This window comes from Manis javanica, chromosome 7 (genome assembly GCF_040802235.1).
Source record: "Manis javanica isolate MJ-LG chromosome 7, MJ_LKY, whole genome shotgun sequence".
Taxonomy (NCBI): Eukaryota; Metazoa; Chordata; class Mammalia; order Pholidota; family Manidae; genus Manis; species Manis javanica.
The window spans coordinates 133,810,073-133,832,244 of record NC_133162.1 but is presented as its reverse complement, the minus strand read 5'-3'; the positions used below and the strand labels follow the sequence as shown (position 1 = coordinate 133,832,244).

The 22,172-nt window shown below is 43.1% G+C and overlaps 1 protein-coding gene across 2 annotated transcripts in view; it reads right to left on the bottom strand.

Moving 5' to 3' along the window:
• The window catches only part of CERS6 (ceramide synthase 6), a 277,844-nt gene that overhangs the window by 2,231 nt on the left and 253,441 nt on the right, over positions 1 to 22,172 (bottom strand). Inside the window, exons 9-11 of one of the 2 annotated variants that reach the window (XM_036995962.2) lie at positions 22,010 to 22,166; positions 21,420 to 21,443; positions 893 to 16,686 (exon numbers count right to left, since the gene is read on the bottom strand). In XM_036995962.2, the coding sequence (XP_036851857.1) occupies positions 16,534 to 16,686; positions 21,420 to 21,443; positions 22,010 to 22,166 (334 nt within the window). In that variant the 3' untranslated portion in view covers positions 893 to 16,533. The remainder of the gene's footprint in view (positions 1 to 892; positions 16,687 to 21,419; positions 21,444 to 22,009; positions 22,167 to 22,172) is intronic. The other variant, XM_036995963.2, reaches the window with a different exon arrangement.

Sequence of the window (22,172 nt, the reverse complement as noted above, 5' to 3'; positions counted from 1 at the left end):
ACCTGTGATGGACTTCCTCAGATCTGGCCTGGAAGCCGGGCCCCTGCACACCACCCACCCCATTTGTGCTGCCTCCAACAGGCGTTAACGACAGGAGTCCACATTTGTGAGATGCTTATAAATAGTTGGTGGGTGTCACTAAGTTAGTAAGAAACAGGACCCCACATGTAAGCAGCGGTTAAGGGCAACACAAAACTTGACTTGAAGTTTGTTTAGTAGCCAAGACATGCAAAGAATGAGAAACAGCACAGACAACTATCAACAGGAACCTGGTTAAATGCCTTGTGGTGAAACCAGCTCACATTTAGAGGACTTGACAGGCTCTCTTCTAAGTGCTTTACAAATATTACCTTATTTAATCATTACAGCAATCATTTGAGATAGATCTGTATTACTGTCATTCTAATAATACACATAGGGAAACTGAGGCACATGGTAGTTAAACAATTTCTCCAAGGTCACACAGTTAGTGGTGCAGCCTGGCATCATCTGACTTCAGTGCATCCTTTTTACTTACCACACTCCACTGCCACTCAATCCATACATTAGGCTATAAAACCTCCAAAAAATGAAGATAGAGTATAAAAATTTAGGATTGAGTATCCAGTTATGTGTGCAGACTTAGAAACAGGTTGCAAAAGAATAAATATTGGGTATACATGAAAAGATCCGATCTGGACACATGCCTACTAGAGACAACAGCCTACCTCTGAAGGCTGGTCATATGGAGGGCTCTTATTAGGCCATGCATTTTTGTATACTTTTAATATTTGAAATAAACATGTATTGCTTTAGAAACCAAATAGGGCAAATAACATTTTTAAGAAGAGTAAAAATTATGCTAATTTTTGAAAAGGAAGAGCTGGTAAGTGAAGGCCTCATCAGTTCCTACCTCCAGGACCTTATGCAACGCTGGTTCCTTCTGCCTGGGAGCCCTTCTCCCTTATGCGGGCCTTGCTGACTCTGCTTCATCCCCGACGTCCAGCTTGTGTCATTTTCCTGGGAACAGTACACTTGTGTTTGTCCCCTTCTTAGCCATCGCACATACCTCTTTTGATTCATTTATCCCACTGTGTTGAAATCACTAATTTAATGGTCTGTCGCCCACACTCCTGAGTGAGCTCCTTTTAGACAAGTACCTGGAGCAAAGCAAATGTCCAATAAATGTTTGCATTTCATTCAATTCAGTACTGAGGAAGCGGCCCCATTAGCTAGTTGATCTTCACTGACAAGACGGCGAACGCCGCCGTGGGTAGGCCTATGTCCTCAGCTCTCAAGAAGCAGAGGTCAGAACACCGGGAGCAAAGATAAGTGGGGCCTCCTGGGCAGGAACTTTCCAATGGGAAGTGGCCCAAATGCAGTTGGGAGTCTCTGACACTGATTAAAAACGTCCTTGACAAGCAGGAAACTGAGAAGGGATCAGAAGAATCCCAAGGGCCACTACAGGACTTTCTTCAAAATGTGTTGGTTAAAAAGTTATAAACAGATGAGATAAGAAGTGTTGGGATCAAGGAAAAACCAAAAAAGTGCCCTCATGCTAAGAATATATTTGAGAAGGGTGGAGTCCAAAATGATCCAAGTTTTGCAAAGTTTGCCAAGAACATCTAAGAGAATTTTCACTGTATCCACGGCCCCCAAGCTCAAGGCAGCTGGCTGGCCTTCCCAATGACAGAGGGAGTGGGGGGCACGGCCAGGGCACTGGGGTACAGGGGTGCTGCACCCAAAAGCCCAGTACTTGGCCTGCTCGAGCCGAGAGAGCACCAGTGCTGCCATTTCCAGCATGCGAGAGCCGTGGACGATGTTTGGAAGACATGACATCCCCTCCGCCAGCCACCCCAGATGCAAGTGAGAAACAATTTCATTCTGACTGAAATGACTTTTCCTTTTAGTCTCTACTTGGTGCAGTGATTAGGTTCCTTAACTTCCATATCTCTCCAAAGCTGGAAGATACATTTCTAAAGCCTTTTAATGCATACATTTAAAAAAATGCACCTTTGCCCAAAACCTCAGCATGGAAAGAAAATCTGTCTCATTCAGAAGCACGAATGAGTGTTTCAAACTTTAGCAGGAGCAGGGCGGGCACACACAGATATTTTTAGTATTAATAGCCAGCCTAATTCGCAGCATCTGAGATAACTTTAATCTCAGACTGTACTAATTACATTGTGGTTTTTAAAATTGCACAAAATAAGCTTTTTACCACTTTCCATTTCATAAAAATTAATTTTTAAGTCCATGTCCAAATGGTCATAATCAACTGACTTTATAAATACAAACCAGCCCTGTATTCACTGTGCGAGGGTTGAATTTTCATTGTGCATGTTCAAGTTTCATATGTACTAATTTAAAACCTCCAGATGTTAATGGAGAATAAAAGATGAATGCAAACAGATTAATTTGCATAAAACAAGTTAGCATAAATTCATTTTTCCCCAATAAGCCCTGGGAAATGAAGACTAATGGACAACTAATTACCAACCAAGTCATCCTACAGCAGTGATTTATGGTTTCAACTTCCAAAAAAAAAAAAGCATAGGAAGGATATTTTACAAATGTGAATTAGTTCAAGCTACATTTTATCTTCATTTGATCACCTATGTTCACATTGATGTGCTATTACTTACATTTGTCCTAGCTCATCTAGGACCAGTTTTACAGATTTCAATTAAAATGCACCAGAATGTCTGCGTGGGCTCCTTCAGTCTCCGGGGCTAGGTGTGAGACTGGCATTTTTGCATATGTAGATAAAGTGCCATCCACGGGATTTATTTGCCTCCTCCACCTCGGCTGTACTTCCACAAGTACAAGACCATCGATTTATAGTCATTTCCTATAAATCACTGCCAGGCTACGGAGATAGAAGCTTAGAAAGCAGAAGCACTCCAAATGGTCATTTATTGTGGCTCCTTCCGCAGCAGGAGCTGAGGAGCCGGGGATGGGCACCGGGAGGCAAGGCAGCTTTACTCCGTCCTATTTCCTTCCTCACATCGGGATTTTATATGGTGTGCTTGCGTTTCCTACTCAAAAGTATAAGCTCATTTATTTTTTATTTTTTAAGGCCACTGCACACCCGTGGGGCCGAGGGTACCCAGCGTATAAAGCCTGTTAGCTCAGAGCTCAGGTTCAGCCGACCATCCTCTGTATACTTGTTAAAAATCTTCCCCTATTGTCTTCTCATTCGAATTATTTAATCCCTTAACTTCTACAACTCTTCTGAACTTGTTCTCTGGAAAATCACTGTTTCTTTAGTCTCTTTGTCGCATTTTGAACAATTAATAATTCACTGATGGCTGTTCATCCATTCATTCAGTTGCTCATATAATGAGGTTTTATGTAGCACCTCCTTTGATCTTGATATTATGAGAGATAAATGCGAACAAACACCAATCCCTTTTTTCAAGGAGGTCAGTATGAGAAGGAAGGTTGTATTACATTGTAATAGATTTTATAAAAGAGATTTTACAGAAATGCAATGGGATTTTCAAAGAGGCACCCATCAGCTTGGCTGGGGAAGGGGAGAATTCCAGGGGACGCTGGTAAGAGATGGTCACCCTTGCTGATGCTTGAAGGGCATGTATTGATCGTCTGGGCATAAGACAGTGTGCGTTGGTGTATTCAGAGGATTATAAATCCCTCAAGAGTACCTTGAACATACAGCTTGTGTGTGACCTTGGACATGACAAAGCTGACGAGCCATTCAAAGACTAGACATGGGAAGTGTTGGGTGCTATGTTTTGACTTTAACACAAAGGTACCTGGAGTGACACAGGGGTCTTTTTTCATATAGGATTTGAAGCACATGTGTGATATTCAGATCTGTGGTTTAGACTAATCACCCTGACAGCAGGAGGGAGGGTCTAAAGAGTCTGAGATGAGAATCAGAAAGAGTGGGAGACTGTTGCCAGCAACCAGGGAAAAAATGGTCAGGCCTTAACTAACAGGGAGAGCAGGGGTAAAGTTTGAAAATGGAACCAGCAGGACCTAGTGCTGGACTGGATTGAGAATTAACAGCACAGGAGTGCTGGGATCTTCCGGAATCCTCTCTACGATTCCCTTCTCTGTGGCCTCCAGGGGCAGGAATAGTAGGCCTGGAGTGTGAAAAATGTGGGTTCAAAACATGGCTACACTATACATCAGTATGCTAATTTGGGGGAAATTTCTTAACCCTTTTAGGCTTCAGATTCCTGATATGAAAATGGAAGTAATAATGTCACATATCTCATAGCAGAGTGTGTATAATAAATGTTCACTAAACACTAGCTATTTATTACTGGTATCATTATCATTCTTACTTATTTTTGCATAACGAATTCAGGCATTATTAAAGATGATTGTATATCACACACATAAAACAGTAGATGCTACTATTATAATCCAAAAAGTTGCAAAAACTGACATGACTCTACTCACCAAACAATTTAGAATTCTCAAGAACTTCTAGCTAATATATTTTCTCCTTTTACTTTCTCTTTATGAGCTGAGGCACTTTGTATCACTTTATGGCTCTTGGAACTCAAAAATGGCATCTTCACTTTTAAACAGAGACCTTATTGCATCTAAACATCTGCAGATTTCACTTGATACATTAGTAGGGTTTTGAAAACAAATACAGTGTATCGATTAAAAAAATTATCTTAAAGTTACAGACAATTCCAAGTTCAGTACATAGAATTTTTCCTTTTTCCACACCTTCATATTTTAGTGTGCATTTCCTACAAACAAGGTGGTTCTTCAACAAAACCACAATATAACCAACAAAAGTAGGAAATTAACACTGATTGATTGCTACCATCTACTCCCCAGTTCTACCAATTGTCCTAATTATTTTCTCCATAGCAAGAGAACCCCTTCAGTCCCATGCAGGGCATTCAGTCATGGCCCTCTTGTCTCTTTCACTCCAGAACAGTTCTTTAGACTTTGCTTGACTTTCGTGCCATTGACTCATTTCAAAATTACCAGTTAATTGTTTTGTGGAAGGCCCCTCCATTTGTATTTATCTGATTATCTGCTCAGGATATGAGTCAGGTTCTGCATCTCTGGCAGGAATATCACAGAAATAATGTGCTTTCTTATTCCATCTAACCAAGTAAGTCACGATTTCATTCGTTCAGTTACTGAGGGCATTTACCCAGCTATGATGGTGGCTGCCAGGCCTCTTTGCTGTAAAATTACTGCTTTCACCTTGGCAGTTAATTAATATTCTATGGAGACGTAACTTAAATCTATGTAAACACCTCATTCCTTATCAACTAAGTTTTTGTTATTAATTTCTATGAACTCAGTTTCTCATTTTATTCAATGTGTTACAATCAGTTACTATTATTAATTCTGATGCACAAAATGTCCCAGATTTGGCCAGTGAGAGTCCATTCGAGTTGGCTCTGGGCTCTTACACCATTTCTCCCTCATCCTTTGAGCACTTCCTTGCTTTCTGGCCCAATAGGGTTGCTCCATCCCAGCCTGCACTTCCCTGTCCCAACCCTGGATGCAGCCACTTCTGCAAGCAGGCCTGGCCCCATGCAGCAGAACGTGGAATCAGGTGGATTTAGGAACCAAGATCTGGGACATTAGTTGGGCTCAGCGGGGTGTCTGTGGCTCCAGGCCCAGAGGTGGACAGCTAGGGAATATTTAGAAATATGCCAACATGTACACAGGTATACACTTACCTCTTAGTTTGACATCTATCTGCATACTGAAAACCACGAGTTTACATGAATACTTATAATTTTAATCTAGTCCTACTAAGTTCATCCTGTTTTCTCCCCTCCATATTTGTAACTCCTTCTCTAACAGTGAGAAACGGGGTCCCATTACCCTAATGTTATTGCACATTTGATCAGTCCCCCTGCGGGCAACTCCTCTCGCTCTGCGGCCACGCTGACCCTCCCTGCTCGGACGCCTGGCGCCCGGCTGCTCCTGTGCACCGGTGCCCTTGTCATCCGCTCAGGCTCGATACTGCATGCTGGGTAAGCCCTGCTAGGGACACCCTCTGCACCCCACCCTGATCACCCACGCTGCGCTGTCCTCCTCTGCAGACACCTCTGTAGCCGGGTGCAGCCTCCAGCACCCCACTCTGGGCCATGCAACTCCCTCCCCGGCATGGACATCCACCCTGCTCTGTCCCATCCAAGGCTTTGGGGCTGAACGGTTTGGGAAGAGCAGGGGGAGGAAGGAAGAGGTGGAAGGGAAAGTAATGACGAATATCCTTGTGCTTCTGCCGTCTTCGCTGTCCCTGAGCTCTTTGCCGGCTCACCTGCTTCCCTGTGTCCCCCTGATGGGGGCATTTCCCACGGTCGGCCTCAGGGGGCCACGGAGAAGTGATCCGGAGCCCGGACTGTCTGCATCACGGCTTCCCGGCCCTGAGACCTTGGCAAGGCTCCTACCCGCTGTTCATCTGCTTCTTGACCTGAAGAAGTGGAAATAATAATGGTACCTTGTTACAGTCCCATCTTTTCAATTTTTGGTAGACATTTCCAAATGAACGAGCTCTCGTAAGTTCAAATCCAAGATGTAAAAATCAGCTCGTTTTTCTTTTACCAAACTTACTCATCTTCCTGAAGCTTCTATTTCTGAGCATACATACACTAATTTCACAAGAGTTTATAGAGTTTACTATGCAGCAGACATGGCGGCTAAGGATCCAGACATGAAAAGCAAGGTCTTTGCCCCCAAGATGCTTACAGTCCAGCGGGGAGGCAGTGTGCTAAGCAGTCTGATGGAGCTAAATGGTTGCACCTTTTCTTTCTCTAGGAAAAGCACTGCATCCCAAGACATGTAGCCTTTCTGCAAGGAGGTTGTCCATAAGTTAGTCTTTAGGGCCAGATAAGAGTTAGCTAGACAGAGAAGAGGGGGAAAGCCTTTGATGCAGAGTGGGCAGCATGGCCACAGTGCTGGGATTAAACAGCGTAGCACATTCTGATTCCACGGACTTGAGGTCTGGGTGGAGAGAGGCTGGGGCAGGGGGTGAGGATGGGCGAGAGGTGACAGAGGTCAGGCTGCCAACAACCAGGGGGCAATGCTAAGGGGTTTACTCACTGGCTCAGAGTCCATTTTTTTCAAGCTGCTTTCCTTGAAGAAACCTGGAGGCTTTTCCTGTCTCGGGTCTCAGCATCCTTAGAGCAACACCTTCCACCTCTCATTCTCTGTCCAGACTTACTTTGTTGCCTATGGATTGAATCCTCAGTAATTCTTTGTCCTTATTTCTTCCGATGGCCGTGCATTATCACCCTGCCCTGTCCCAGGATGCCAACCACACCCTGCAGACACCCCTGACTTGCTTGAAGTTAGAGCAGTTATTACTGTAATGGTTAGGATGGGCATTATTTAGCCCACTTTTTTTCTCTTATAAAAGATGACAACAGATCGACTATGCTACTTAAATCCCATTACACTTACCTGAAAACTTGTCCTCCTTACCACGGGGTGCAGGCCCTGTATGATCTGTCCCTCCCTACATCTGGAATGTCACCCTCACTCTCCCCCTGGTTTGCGTGTCACACTGCCCTTCTCTCTGCTCCTTGAATTTACAAGCCTGTCTCGTCTCGGAGCCTCCATGCCTCAGGCCCCCGATGCCTGGTCTGCACCCACCCCAGGTACCCCCTGCTGCTCTGGTCATTCAGGTCTTAGCCTCAGAGGCATCTTACCCCCTCGGGTCGCAGAGCCCTGGAAGTCACCTTACAATCTCTGTTTCTTCTTCATTTTTGGCCTTTGCCCTTAAGTGAAATTCCCTCGCATTATGGCCTAAATTGTGTCCCCCCTCAAAGTCAGCCGCCAGAACCTCCGGAGGTGACTGTATTTGGAGATGGGGCCACTGAAAAGGTGATGAAGGTATCTTTGCTGCTGACGCAGTCTGCGTACACATCCCTACAAGCCCCAGAAATAGGCCGCACCTGTGAATCAGTGTTTACTGCAGAAGATGGTGGATGCTGACTTTTTGTCAAAAACTTCATTTTGTCCCTTTTGTTAGAAAAAAAGAGATTAATATAATAAAAATATCTTCAATGGTTAAAAATAAAAACAAAGGTGATAAAGGTAAAATGGAACCTTCAGGGAGAGCCCTAATCCCATATGACCATTGCCCTTAAAAGAAGAGATTTGGACGCAGACAGACACACAAAGACCATGTGAAGGCACGGTGAGAAGGCAAGCGAAGGGGACAGGCCTCAGCGGCAATCAGCCCTCCCCGCACCTGGTTCACAGACTTCCAGCCTCCAGAACCGGGGAAAACAAACTTCTGCTGTTGAAGGCACCGAGTCTGTGATATTTTGCTATAGCAGCTCTAGCAGACTGATACTCGTTTGTTTAATTTTTTTTCCCTTCTCTTAGAGACAGTTCTACGGCAGCAGGAACCACACATGCCTTGTCCACCCTTCTATCTTTAGTGCCTCTAACAGTTCCTGGCACCTAGTGGGCTCTCTAGAAATATTTTTAAAATGACTGAATGATGCAGTCAGGGACCTGAGCCTTCGCTGTTCCAGTTGTCTTTGGCCATGCAAATATTTTCATTATTCAGTAAGTCAAAAAGTAAACTTCGCACTGAAAGAATTACTTCAAAACATAGTCCTGGGTGCCACCCCATGTTTTCACGATTCTGTTTCATTCATTAATTCTCCAGTTTCTGGATGAACTCCCTTCTCAGTTCCTCTCTGCTTGTCTCTAGACAATTCCTCAGCCTCAGTCTTTCATCTTCCTGCCTTGATGTGCTTCACCCCACGTCCATCTCTGGGTCTGGGTGCCGGCATCCCAGGTGGCTGCCCAAGCCCTCCCATGAGCCCCTTCAGCTTCTGGCACCCACACAGAGAGCTGGAGGCAGAGTGCTTTTGCACACTCATCTTGCTCCCTTACAGGTGGAATGTTTGTGGCTGATCGCTCAGATCTCACCAGCCCTCTCCTAAGTGGGTTTGCTGTTTCTCCATCAAATACTCTCTGTGCCCCATGGCATGCCAGGCCCTAGGTGAGGCTCTAGGAATACCAGCCATAATTATGCTGGTGATTGTTGGCTCCCCCAGATCTCTGCTCGACACACTGGGGGCTGATCCCCACCTACCGCCTGCAGCTCCCCGGGGCCTCAATGGCAGCTTTCTGGCTGAAGTCAGCTAATAAGGGGCTCAAGAAAGCAGCAGGAGAGAGATGTCAGGGTACTGCTCCCCATCTGGATTTACAACCCCTGAAGGATGGCCTCTTCCTCACGTTGAGCCCTCCCACTGGCCTCTGGGGATGTCCAGGGCGGTAACCGCCTGCCATGCCCGCTGGCCTCTGGTGCCTCACCTTTCCATGTTTGACCCTCTTACCCTGCCCTCGCCTCTGATCATGGTCCTTGCGTGGACATTTCTTCAACTGAATCATCTGACAATGACGTCTGTTGCCTGCCTGGACTCTGACTGATACAGGCTTCATGTAAGTTCCTAACTTCAGTATTTTTTAACTTCACTTCCTCATGCTTTAGGGATAATTAGGGTGTGGTTCTCAGGCTCCAGTCTCCGTGGTGATTGGTTCTGAGGGACCGGTTTGCATCCCAGTCCATCCTAGTGCTTGGATGACCCCTCTGCTTGGTCATCCTGCCACCCTTCGCTGTTGGTGGTGGTGTTACCACTGCTCCTGGTAAAGCAAGTATACGGGGTTGGTGGGAAGAATGAAGGGGCAGAAATAACCCGTGCCTAGGGCGGCTGCAGCAGCCCCCACAGGAAGGAAGGGGGCGTAGAGACAAGCTGAGCAGGACTGCAGCTGTGGGGGAGATGCTTGCAGAACTCTACCGTGTTTGCAGAACGCGGAGAATTCATGGCTTTCCAAAGTGCTGCACTCGCTGACGGCTTGTTTTTTGTGGCTCGGAGAAATTTTTGTAGTTTATTAGAATAATTAACATTTAGAATCAGATTAGTGTTGGGGGTGGTTATGATATTTATGAGATGTTTAATAAGGTGTCTGCTTTATTTTTCATAATGCTGGTGGTGGAGGGGGTGTCTGGCTAAACTTTGGTGCTATTTTTATGCCGCTTGAGAGAGCAGATGACCTAAGCTTAGAGCGGTGGGAAAGACAGAGGGGAGGGAGAGGTCTGAAAGGTGGGTCGCTGGCCAGAGAAGACAGTGTCAGCCAGGCTCCTGTGAGGAACATATACATTAACATTTGGAAAAATCAGTACCATCTATTTGAACCGATATCTCTATAAATCATATTTTTTCCAGAAATGAAGTACTATAGAAAGTTCAACATTGAAGTTTTCATATCTTAATTTTCAAAGAGGTACTATGTCATGTATAACATATAAATGTTATTTACTCTGTTAAATTAAGTAGAGCCCAGGGTGTTGGGATGGTAAACAGGTTCCACGATGGATCAGGAGAAATTGAAGGAGAGGGTTTTTTAACTCACAGGCCCTGGGGGCGTACACAGCACGTCTCAGGACACACAGGGAAGTCAAGGCAGGGTGAAGACAGAGAGATGGCATGTGGGCACATGTCTTTATTAGGGACCTTAAGTGGAGTGCTTTGGGGTTCCCTGGCTAATGCCAAATTGATCAATTCAAACTAAAAGAGTGGGGTTTTGGTAAATTCCATTGGGGTTTTATCTAAGGGACCTAAGGCACATGGGCACCGGGAGGCAGAAGATTGCATTGATCACAAAGGCTACTGGGGAATCATATCAGGGACCTCTATTTGTTTGTGACTCTGTGGACCCCTCTCCACATGGGCACCTGAATGAAGGGCCTACAGCTTTAAGGGCCCTACAGGTTGCTTGGCAAAGAAAATGGACACTGAGGCAGCAATACCACAGGGCAGCTTAGCTAGACTCTCAACAAAATTACATATGCGTAACATACATACAGACATTGCTTTTTCAGTAATCATAGCGATTGATTCCTGGGATTGGAGAAGGCTTGCAAGAAACTACTAGGATGATGTGAGCCCTGAAATAAATCTTGTCCAGGAAGATGTGATGTATTACCAACAGAACCTAGGTAGTGCTTACAGAAAAGGGCATTTACACGGGACTCGTCATACTTATCTTTATTATGAAAGTGTTTCCAAAGTAAAATGATCCTCAAGGTAATGATTGCTTTCTGAGATCAAGGATGAATCATTATATTTTCATATAAAAATCAGCAAAACACAGTAACAATACATAAATAATTCTAATCAGCGAATAATATATCATTCCATTTCTGACAGAGATGCTCAAGCATTGAATTGTCTTAAGAAAACAAGTGAGATTTTGTCACCTATTCTATTTCTCACTGCAAGAAATCAAACCCCAAAACTAACCACCTCCCCCTTCCAACAAAAACAAATGGCTATGGAGGTAATAACTGATTATGTGGGAAACAAAGGGCCGATGAAATCAGGAGCTTAGAGGCTTGGCCAAACTTTTCGGAATCAAACTTGGAGGGTGTCCTCCACGTTTAAATTAATGAGGCTCTAAGCTAAAGTTCCAGAATCACCATATAACTGTTCCTATTACAGATCTAATTTCTCTTTGGCAGCTAATCCCTAAAACCCCTGATTTTTAAAGGGCAGTTTTACGATGACAGTTTTAAAAATCACTACAGATCCAAAGGAAACACACTGTCTCCTTAAAATCTAATTTTTCATTTAACATAGAAATCATACCAACAGCTTTTATTACCTGGTTTTCAGGCCATGCAACATACATGAAAATAGGAAGCCACGCTTTTATGTACCGGTGTTAAGGAAAACAGGCTTACAAGGGCACAAAAGTTTTTAAGAAAAATGGAATCAGGCAGAGAAGTAAGTGTGGTAACACAACTGGTCCAAAAACTATTGGGAAATCAATAGTGGAGAAATGACAATATTCTGACTTCCTTTTATCAAGAGTTCCGGAAAGCTGGAGGGCTATGAGGAATGAGATAAAGGCTAGATCTTAGGCTAACGATGCCCTCCCATGACTTTCCGGGCAAGCCTGAGAATGCCTCTTGCGGAGACACCACCTGAAATGCCACTGGGCTACAGGGACTTTTATTTCTTTGATCTGATGGGGTCTTAGCTTGTGGCCATTTGGTCACACATTCCTTTCAAAGGCTTCAGGTTAAACTCAAGTTGGAAATGCCCGGAAGAGATGAAGGTTCTCCTTTGGGTGTCTGCAGATCTTACTAAGACTTACTATGTGTTATGTTCTCTGGTGCAATTTTCTCCATGAAAACCAGCATCAGGCATGCCTTGAGTGTCTTAGAGAAGTTCGAACAACCCAGAGTGGACAAGTGAGCAGGCTTCCCCAGCACCTACTGAGTGTCCCCTGGGGAGGGGGGTGGACACAAAGGCAAGCAGCCAGAGGGCCCTTTGCTGGCCTGTTACCATGAAGAACTAAGATGGGGCCACACGAACCAGTGCTAAGTACTCTCTGGCACAATTTTGTTTTATCAAGAGAAGCTTACCCGGACTCTGAGAGCAGCATAGCTTCATTAAAAAAAAATACCTTGCTGCATTCTGTATGACTTGAAGCACTGCTTATGATTATCAAAAGTACTCCTTCCACGGACAACACGCCAGACAGCAAGGGCAGTAACCAGAGCTGACTGTATTTTCTCTTTCCACAGAAGTGACTTAGAAACTCAAAGTGCCTGTAACCATATTCTTATCAGGCTGACAGTTGATCTGAGTTGTGTTTTTTTTTGCTTACTGGAATGTTAGCAACATTTTAGGGCTACTAATATTTGTCTACAAAGCAGGAATCAGCCCAAGACAAAGAAAGGAAAAGTTAATTAGACTCTCAAGACCTGAAATGTCACATGAAATGTAAACATTTAACCTTTTACTTCCAAAGGATTTCTTGAAGCCCCTCTGGACATAATGACATCGTCACACATACTGATAAACAGAATCTTTTAACACCTTTGGAATTATTCTGTACATTGCAAATTATGAAAAAAATACTCAAATATTCAGGCAACTTTGGCAACGTTTGTAAGAAAAGGACAAAAGTAACTCCCATGGCAAAGCCATGAACAGATCGGGAATAATCACGGTATCCATAAAGGTCTGTCCAAAGAGCTCTCTTACAAAGACTTAGGTAAGCTGGAGTGAAATCTCATTTAAAAAAAAAAATTTCTGCCCAAATAAAAATAAGATTGAAATACACAAAGTGGAAGATTCAGACCCTTTCTACCTAAGGTGAAAACATTCAGTTTGCTCAAACTCCATCAAATACTCAGAATGGAAACTTTGGCAGTGGAACTGGACATTTTGCGGTTCACCCACCACTTTGGCTAAAGGTGGCCTGATCATATACTACGACAGAGTCATTTCTCTCACCCAGGGGCTTGCTCTTTGGAGAACCCACCTTTCTTCCCAGCTCATCTTTGTCAGATGCCTGTTGGATTATCTGGTGGTTGTGCAGGACACCTAGCAGGAGTTGGGTGTTAAAATCCTGTGGTGAAGCAGCAGTCACCTGCATTTTTCCGACATTTAGTTTAGTAATCCAAAATACTGACAGTTTGTCCCCTATTCTCAACACTAGTGTCACTAAACTTAGAAATGTGAACTGCCTTCGGCTTGTGTGCTGACCTGAGGCCCTCTATGACCTTAGCTCTGAGGCTAAGAGGCTGAAAGGATTCCATCACTCAGCTCTGTGGGGAACGTGAGCAGGAGCTCGAGAGGGAGGTGCCAAGTTTCTGTTGTACATGGTGGATGGTTCTTATGAAAAGAAGATGGGCAAGGGTGAGTGATATTTTGGTTTCATCATGTTTTTGGAGAAACACACATGTACATACATACATCACACGTTCTTACATCATGTATTGATACAAGGTCAAATTCTACTCTATTTTCTACTTTTTCCCCACTAAGAGATCTAGAAAAAGCTATAGTATTAGAGACTAAAAAAATGTTACTTTTTCTAGACTCCTTCCTACACACCCCTTTGTTCCCTAGGAAGGTTTACATGTGACCAGGAGGAAGGAGATAGCAACACGGGCTAAATCAATTAATAGGAAATAACACTCTTACTAACCTACAGTCAAATTTACAAAATATGCTTCCAAAACTGTAGCATAGCCCAGGCAGAAGGTAAGGTAGTTGACATATTTTTCTCTCTCAGCCTTATCAGGCTACCATGGGGTAATAGTAGACAGAGTTATGTTATTCTTCATCTTAAAAGGTCTACAAACAAACACCATTTTGTTTAGTCAAAAAGAACCCTAAGGTATAAAATCAAATAAAACTCTACGCAGATACGCAGAAAGCTGTGCTGAGGGAACATCAACGGTCAGAGGCTCTGAGTATTCTCAGTTCTCCGTGTAAGTGACTTCTGGGAAAAACAAAAGGTTGTTCAGATTTGTCTTTCCTAAGGGGAGACTCAATTTACTTCATTTCAGCAACTCTTCTAAGCCTTTAATTTACAAGCTGGCTTTTGAAATTACTCTTCTGTGCTAAAGAGGGTCAGATATCCAAATCTGAACACTGCAGTTCTCTGGCTTATTTTGCCAGTGGAGAGGACTTCTCCAGACACTGAAAAGAGGTACAATTCGCCCTTCAGTTCCCTATTTTAGTTGATAAGAATAGGAACTTTCACCTTGAGATTTTTGTTATAATATTCTTGCTGCTACTTTTTATATATCTTCATTTTAGTGGATATTCAGATGACTAACAAGTACTTTTGATGCTTAATGATTGGTCTTACAAGCTCAAACTAGTTACAAATTATCCTCCTAGACATATCCCTGTTTTGTGAAATAAAATCATAAGGCATTGCAAGAATTAGTTGTGTGGTTTTCTCAAGCCACAGACAGATGTATTTCTAAGCCTCTTTAGTTATTACTATGGATCATGCCAGAAACACACTATGCTACAAACAGACGGGGAAAGATTTACTATTACAGTGTGCAGTTTTTGTTTGGGAGTATTCTTTTAAGGATTAGCACACAGGCTGCCAATTGTGGGCACAAAGCTTTACTTCAACTTTTTTAGGAAAAATGGAATTGAACACAAGTATCTCTAGCAGGACAAACACGACTTAGCATTTTGCCCCTGTCTTGACTTTGCCCCAACTCACACATTCATTTCACTGCACTGTAGTTCATGGACTCCTGTTTAAGGATGGTCTTTTTCATTGATGAAATAAGTGTATGGAATACCTTTTTATTCCTACTACAGTTGGAAAACAAAGAGAAAAATCTTTGGTTTATGTGTAGGGTTTTCCTATCTAAATATAAATAACCCTGTGTAGGAGACTATGGAAACTTACCTTCTCAGCGATCTTTCTCATTGCTGGTACTGCCGTTGTGCTGCAGAATTTTTATTGGTTTTCCGGGAATAGTTCTGTTTGAATAAAATTCTTGGAAACTGAAAAAGTCTTCAACGAGCACAAAAGGACTTAGAGTACAACACTGCTCAGTTTCGAGTCACTGCCAGTCACTCTGCATTATGTTTGAGGAGGAAAGACAGAGGATAAAAACAGTCTTTCTCTCATTGGCTTTATTTTGCTCAGAGAAATAAAAATCGTCAAAATCAAATACTAGAAAGGGGACTTTCTTTAAAGTTGGTTGCAGGAAAGGGCTTTGCCAACTCCTGAAAGTCTCCTTTCTCTGTCCCAAGATAGACTTAGTGTCTTTTTTTCATGACATGACAGAAGATTGTGCTAATTACAGTCGAAGTGGTGAAATCTGACTGAAATCAGTTGCTCTCTTTATGTTATTCTCAGATCACAAGACAGACTCCCAACAGTAGGAGTGATTTCTTTGTTTGTTAACTATGACCTTCAGCAAATGTTTTCCTTTAGAGCCAGAGCACTGACCTCATAAAAGAGAATGAAAAAAAAAAAAAAAAGAATCTCTGTAACCTACAGAGTTAATCCCCAACTAGCTATCATACTTAATGAAGAAAACTTGGCTGTGTGCACAAGAAATGACGTCTATGCCAGACATGCCAATTTAACACAAGCAATTTTTAAAAAGTTCTCCAATAACCAGACTCTTTGATTTGAACGGCTAACTGATCATGAAGGGTGACAATTAAAAACTCTAGCTCCTCCTGCTTAAACTTGATTTTGGGAGAACGGCCACAGAGATGGCATAGGCAATTTCAAAGTGGGTGCTGTAACACAAAGAAAGCAAGCCTATCTGGAGCTGCACAAGCTCTTGCACTGGGTTTTGCTTGTTCTAAGTGGCAAAGTAAGCCGAGGCTCCTAGCAGACTGGAGGACTGCAGCAAGAGAAAGGGCGGAAGCAGATGGAGCACCTCCCTCACTGTCCTGAACCGGGAGAGGAAAAGGAGTGAGGAAATCCTCTTTTGTCCACAGATTTACAAACAAATACAAAAAAAAAAATAATAATAATATTCCAAGACAGTACAAATGTAAATACTGTTCCCTGGTGTCAATTACATTCAGCATGCCTACACAGAGAGAAGGGTAATTCTTCTTCGTTCCCGTACAGGACACAGGGCAGTGCACTATTCAAAATGCTTTGATAAAATCCTAATTTTTGTTTCTGGGGCTGAAATATAGTGAAAGAAAATGCATTTGCAACTGAGTAAATACTTCCAGGAACAAACAGTTCACTTTGTTTGGGACTTGTAGTTTTATATAATTACTCATCCACAGAGCAAGGGCCGGTCAGGAGATACCCGTTGGTACCACTGGTCCCATTGGTGGTGGTGGTGGTGTGGGGGGTCTTCCCTGGAGGTTCCGCATCCTCCTCATCTGAGCTGGACTCAATATCACTGCGGTCATCCTTGGACACCTGGGGAATACAGAAGGTGAGGGCAGCCGGCTCCTAAGGAGTCGTTAAGGTATGGCATGCTTAGAGCTACATGCAGTCAGACAGGAAGGGAATCAGAGCCAAAGGTTAAAAAATCAAAGACAGGAAGATTGCAATAGTGACAATTCCCCTCCACTGGCTTCTACAGTTTGGGTGACAAAGCCAGTTCTCAAGGAATGCAGGTGGATTGAGGCATCATGGGAGCTAGACTTGCTGACCTCTTTAAGGTACCTTTGCATATCGAGAAGGGAGTAGACCATGAGCCCCCCTCTTACTGGCAAAGCGGCACACGGTACCGGTGCAAAGGTATTAAAGTGACTTAGTACAAATGGATTGGTTAATTCTCTGATGATCACATTCTCCTTGAGAATCTCTTAAAGTCAGCTCTCAGTTAATCACACTCATGGAGATATTCAGCAGCTCTGAGCATGTAAAACATCACTCTTAATTGGCTTTGCAATGCATTATTTTGTGATTTTCTTTTCTGTCTGCTAGAACTAAGTAAAAATTTTGTTTTACATATTACATAACAATTAGTGGCAGCAAGAGACGTTCTGGGAACCTGCTAGGTGAGGTCTAGTTTAAAACATTTCCCCAGCAAACCAACTGACTAGATCATCACAGATGGGCCCCTTCATCCCGGGGTTAATTCTCCATTCAGTCTCACTCAGTAATGAGGCTGGCAAGACAAAGGCCCCAGGATATAGGTCTACACATTACCCTAAAGGACAAAAAAATCATACTGTGTAGTAAGGATGCAATTTAGGGAGAAATTATGGAATTACAAGCATACCTCACCTTATTGTGCTTTTGCTTTATCGCATTTCAGAAATACTGTGTTTTTTTTTTACACATTGAAGGCTTGTGGCTACTTGATGTTGAACAAGTCTAACTGCCATTTTTCCAACAACATTTGCTTACACTGTGTCTCTCTGTTGTATTTTGGTGATTCTCCCAATATTTCAAAGTCTATCATTATCATATCTGATGTTCCTACTGTTATTGCTTTGAGGGTGCCACAACCCACATCCATGTAAGACAGTCAATGTTATGTGTGTTCTGACTGCTCCGCGGACTGGCCATTCGCTCATCTCCCTCCCTCCCCTCATGCTTCCCTATTCCCTGAGACACAACAATATTGAGATTAGGACAATTAATAAACATACTATGATTCTAAGCATTCAAGTGAAAGAAAGAGTCAGATATCCCTCACTTTAAATCAAAAGATAGATATGATTAAGCTTAGTGACGAAGGCGTGTTGAAAGCTGAGATGGGCTGAAAGCTAGGCCATCACACAATCAGCCAAGTCGTGAACACAAAGGAGAAGCCCTTGAAGGAGATCAGACGTGCTGCCCAAGTGAGCGCATTAACGACAAGAAAGCAAACTGCTGATATGGAGAAAGTCTGAGCGGTCTGGAGAGAAGATCACAGCAGCTCTAACATCTCCTTAAGCCAAGTCTAATCCAGAGCGAGGCCCCAACTCTCTTCAATTCTATGAAGGCTGAGAGAGGGAAGGAAGCTACAGGAGAAACCTGGAAGCGAGCGGAGGTTGGTTCATGAGGTTTAAGGAAAGGAGTGTCTCCATAACATAAAAGTGCAGGTGAGGCAGCAAGTGCTGATGGAGAAGCTGCAGCGAGTCACCCAGAGGATCCAGCTCAGATCATTAATGAAGGTGACTACACTAAACAACAGAGTGTTAATGTAGACTAAACAGCCTTCCACTGGAAGAAGATGCCATCTAGGACTTCCATAGCTGGAGAGGAAAAGTCAATGCCCCGCTTCAAGGCTTCAAACAACAGGCTGACTCTCTTTCAGGGCTAATGCAACTGGTAACTTTAAGTTGAAGCCAGTGCTCATTGACTGTTGTGAAAATCCTAGAGTCCTTAAGAATTATGCCAAATGTATTCTGCCTGTGCTCTATCAGTGGAACAACCAAGCTTGGATGACAGCACATCATGCTATAGCATGATTTCTTGAGTATTTTAAGCACAGTGTTGAGACCTACGGCTCAGAAAAACAAGATTCCTTTCAAAATATGACTGCTCACGGACAATGCACCTGGCCACCTAAGAGCTCTGATGGAGATGGACAATGAGATTAATGTTGTTTTCCTGCCTGTTAACCCTGCATTCATTCTGCAACCCATGGATCAGAGTGAGTTCATCTTTCAAGTCTTATTATTGAAGAAATGCATTTTGTAAGGCTACAGCTGTCATTATGATTCCGATGGATCCTGGTAGAGGAAATTGGTAACATTCTGGAAAGAAACCACCATTGTAGACACCATTAAGAATGTTCGTGATTCTTTTGGAAGAAGTCAAAATATCAGCACTAACAGGAGTCTGGAAGAAGTTGATACCAACACCCATGGACGACCTTGAAGGGTTTGAGACTTCGGTGGAGGAAATCCCTACAGATGTGGTGTAAACAGCAAGAAAACAAGAATTAGGTGGAGCCTAAAGATGCCACTGAATTGCTGCGTCTCAGGATCAGACTTGAATGAATGAGGAGTCACTCCTATGGATGAACAGAGAAACTTTCTTGAGAGAGAAGCTACTCCTGGTGAAGTTGCTGTGAAGATCATTGAAATGACAACTCAGGATTCAGAATTTTCCATAAACCGAGTTGATAAAGTGGCAGGAAGTTTTGAGAGGACTGATTCTAATTTTGAAAGAAGTTCTACTGTGGGTAAAATGCTATCAAATAGTACTATATGATACAGTAAAATCGTCCATGAACAGTGCCAAACCTCACTGCTGTCTTATTTTAAGAAATTGTCACAGCCAAGCCAGCCTGAGGCAGCCACTGATGAGTGAGCAGCCACTGAGGCAGGACCTTCACCAGCAAAAAGCTTACAACTTGCTGAAAGCTCTGCTTACAGTTAACATTTTTCAGCCATAAAGTATTTTTTAATTAAGGTAGGTACATTGTTTTTCTAAATATAATGCTATTGCATACTTAATAGACTACAGTATAGTGCAGGCTAATTTTCAGATGTATTGGGAAACAAAAAAATTCATGACTTGCTTTATTGCAATATCTGCTCTACTGCAGTGGTCTAGAACTGAACCGAACTAAACAAGATATTCCCATATTCTATTGCTTTTAAAATTAAAGTAGTTTGAACCTCCTTCTCTGCAAGTCTAAATTATGGTAGGCACTTTGACCTAACAGGCCTTATGATCTTGGAGTAACTGAACATTGTTTACTTATTTTCTAAGTGGGGTGCCAGTAGGGACCGGGTGGCCTGGCTTCATACAAAGTTTCCCAATGTAGTCACCTGTGATCCTCTAAAAGGTGGGTTAGGGGGGGTTGGCTGAGTCCCCTGGGAGGTATATCAAAATGAACCTGGGGCTTCTTCCCATCACATTCTCTCTGTACCACCACTGATCCCCAGATGGGGAACCTGGAATCCACTGCCTTCCTCATTCGAGAGGCCGCTGTTGCTGCAGGAGAGCTTCTCTGTCAGGTGGGTAGAGACTGGAGAAAGTAAGAGTTGAGAAATAGTGTTCCTGTCTAACCAGAGATGACTGAGCATAAATTGTAAAAATGGAACTTCATTCCAGTGCCTCACAAGGACTGTCTCCAAGAAGATTTAGATTCTGGAACACCAAAAACTTGAAAGAAAACATGGATCACAAAGATAGCATTACAGTAAAGCTCTACTACATGCAGAAAGCCATCAGTCATAAATTAAATAACTAATAGGAAAGAAAACTGCAGTTTCAGAGAGTGATTAATTTACATCTGTGCGCTTTGTAAGATTATTTTTAATTGCATTTGGGAAAAAATTCTTGTGTCATCTTCAAAGAAAAGAACAATTTAGAATGTCTCAAAATAACCCACAGGAAAATAAGAGTTCCTAATCCACGGCCAAGATCGATCTTACTATCCTAGGCGAGCCGCAATGGCAGTTCACATATTCCGAAGCCTGAGATCTGGAGGGGAACTGACGACAGTCCCGTCATAATGCTGAAGGAGTAAGTCGGAGAGAAGACTGTAAGCCTGGGGGAAAGAGCAGTGCGGTGAGGATAAAGGAATCCCATCCAGGGCATCCTTGAATCTTCAGTGACTGTTACCACAATGAACAGTATTGTGCATGTTGAGTTCTTTTCTATCCAAATGAAGACTGGAGTGTTTTTTTGCAGAAATATGTGCTCATTTTAAAGCATAACAGGTCACAAGGAAAAAATGAACTTTTGCTTCTAAACAGTTAATTGATGGAAATATTTTAGATTTATGAACTGGCTACATGCTTGTGACCAGATGTACTGAGCCCCCGTGGAAGGCTCCGTTCACCTCGTCAAGGACACGGCGGTCGGGGGTAGCCCTGCTGCACAGGGCAGGCGAGGCGAGTGCCGGGGGTGCTCAGGCCTCCGCGCCGGACCACCTGGGTGTCCTCCCCGGCTCAGCTCTGTTCCCCCTATTTCACTTTGGTTTAGGTCTGGTTTTCAGCCGACGTGTTACACACCAATGGAAAAGAATTCCTTTCCTCTGCTGGATTCATGCAAAATCTAGCAGAATATAAGCTCACAAAAAAAGGCACTAACAGAGCTGCTCTTAGCCTCTCTTGCAGCTGGTGGGAGCCACTCCTCGTTAAAGCCTCTAGCCAGTGCCAACAGATTAGACAGGACTTGATGCATGGAAACAAAAGCATCGGAGTGGCCCTCCGCAGGCTCAAGGACAAGGACAGGGAGAGGTGTGAGGGACTTACATGTAAAGGGTTCCATTTCCCAGCCTTCCGGGGTGGCAGAAGGAAGAGAACAAACATCAAAAGTAAGAAAACGGCACAGAGAACTTTCTGGAAAAGTCAGTGATCTACACAAAGGGGCTGAGGCTCAAGAAGTTTTATCTGAATCAGCCTCATGATCACATTTTTAACCAAAGAGATTCAACTAAATTTTTATGGGAAAGTCATAAATGGGCATACTGCTTCAGGCAACCCTTCTCATTAAAGGAAAGAAATTATTAAATTGTTGTTTCAGTATAAGAATAATCAGAGAAAGAGCAAGGGAGACAGAAAGAAGGAGAGAAAGAACACAACAAATAATTTACCATCGTTAAATATAAAGTTACAAAAGCAGATCATTGGGAATCATCGGCAGCCAAGCAATGGTACAATTGAAAAGAACTAACTAGAAGATGACAAAACTCTGGTTTATGGTTCCAGGAGCTTAGGCTAAATTCTGAAGGAAAAAAGCACAAGTTCTGATGAAATTTGAAATAATAATGTTCTTGTTGATTCAGAAGAACCAAAATTAGTGACTTTGTGGGACATGTTAGAACGACTAAGTTTAATCTTACCTTGCCTCTTGAAATAGCTTTGCAAGCTATTTTTATGATCAAGTAGGACCAGAAGCAGTTCAAGCCTTGTACCAGCAAGAGCAGTAAGTTAAAAAACCACCAGGAAGGGTAAGGCCCAACGATCTCCCAACTTTCAAATAATGTGGTATTTAACACCCTAAGG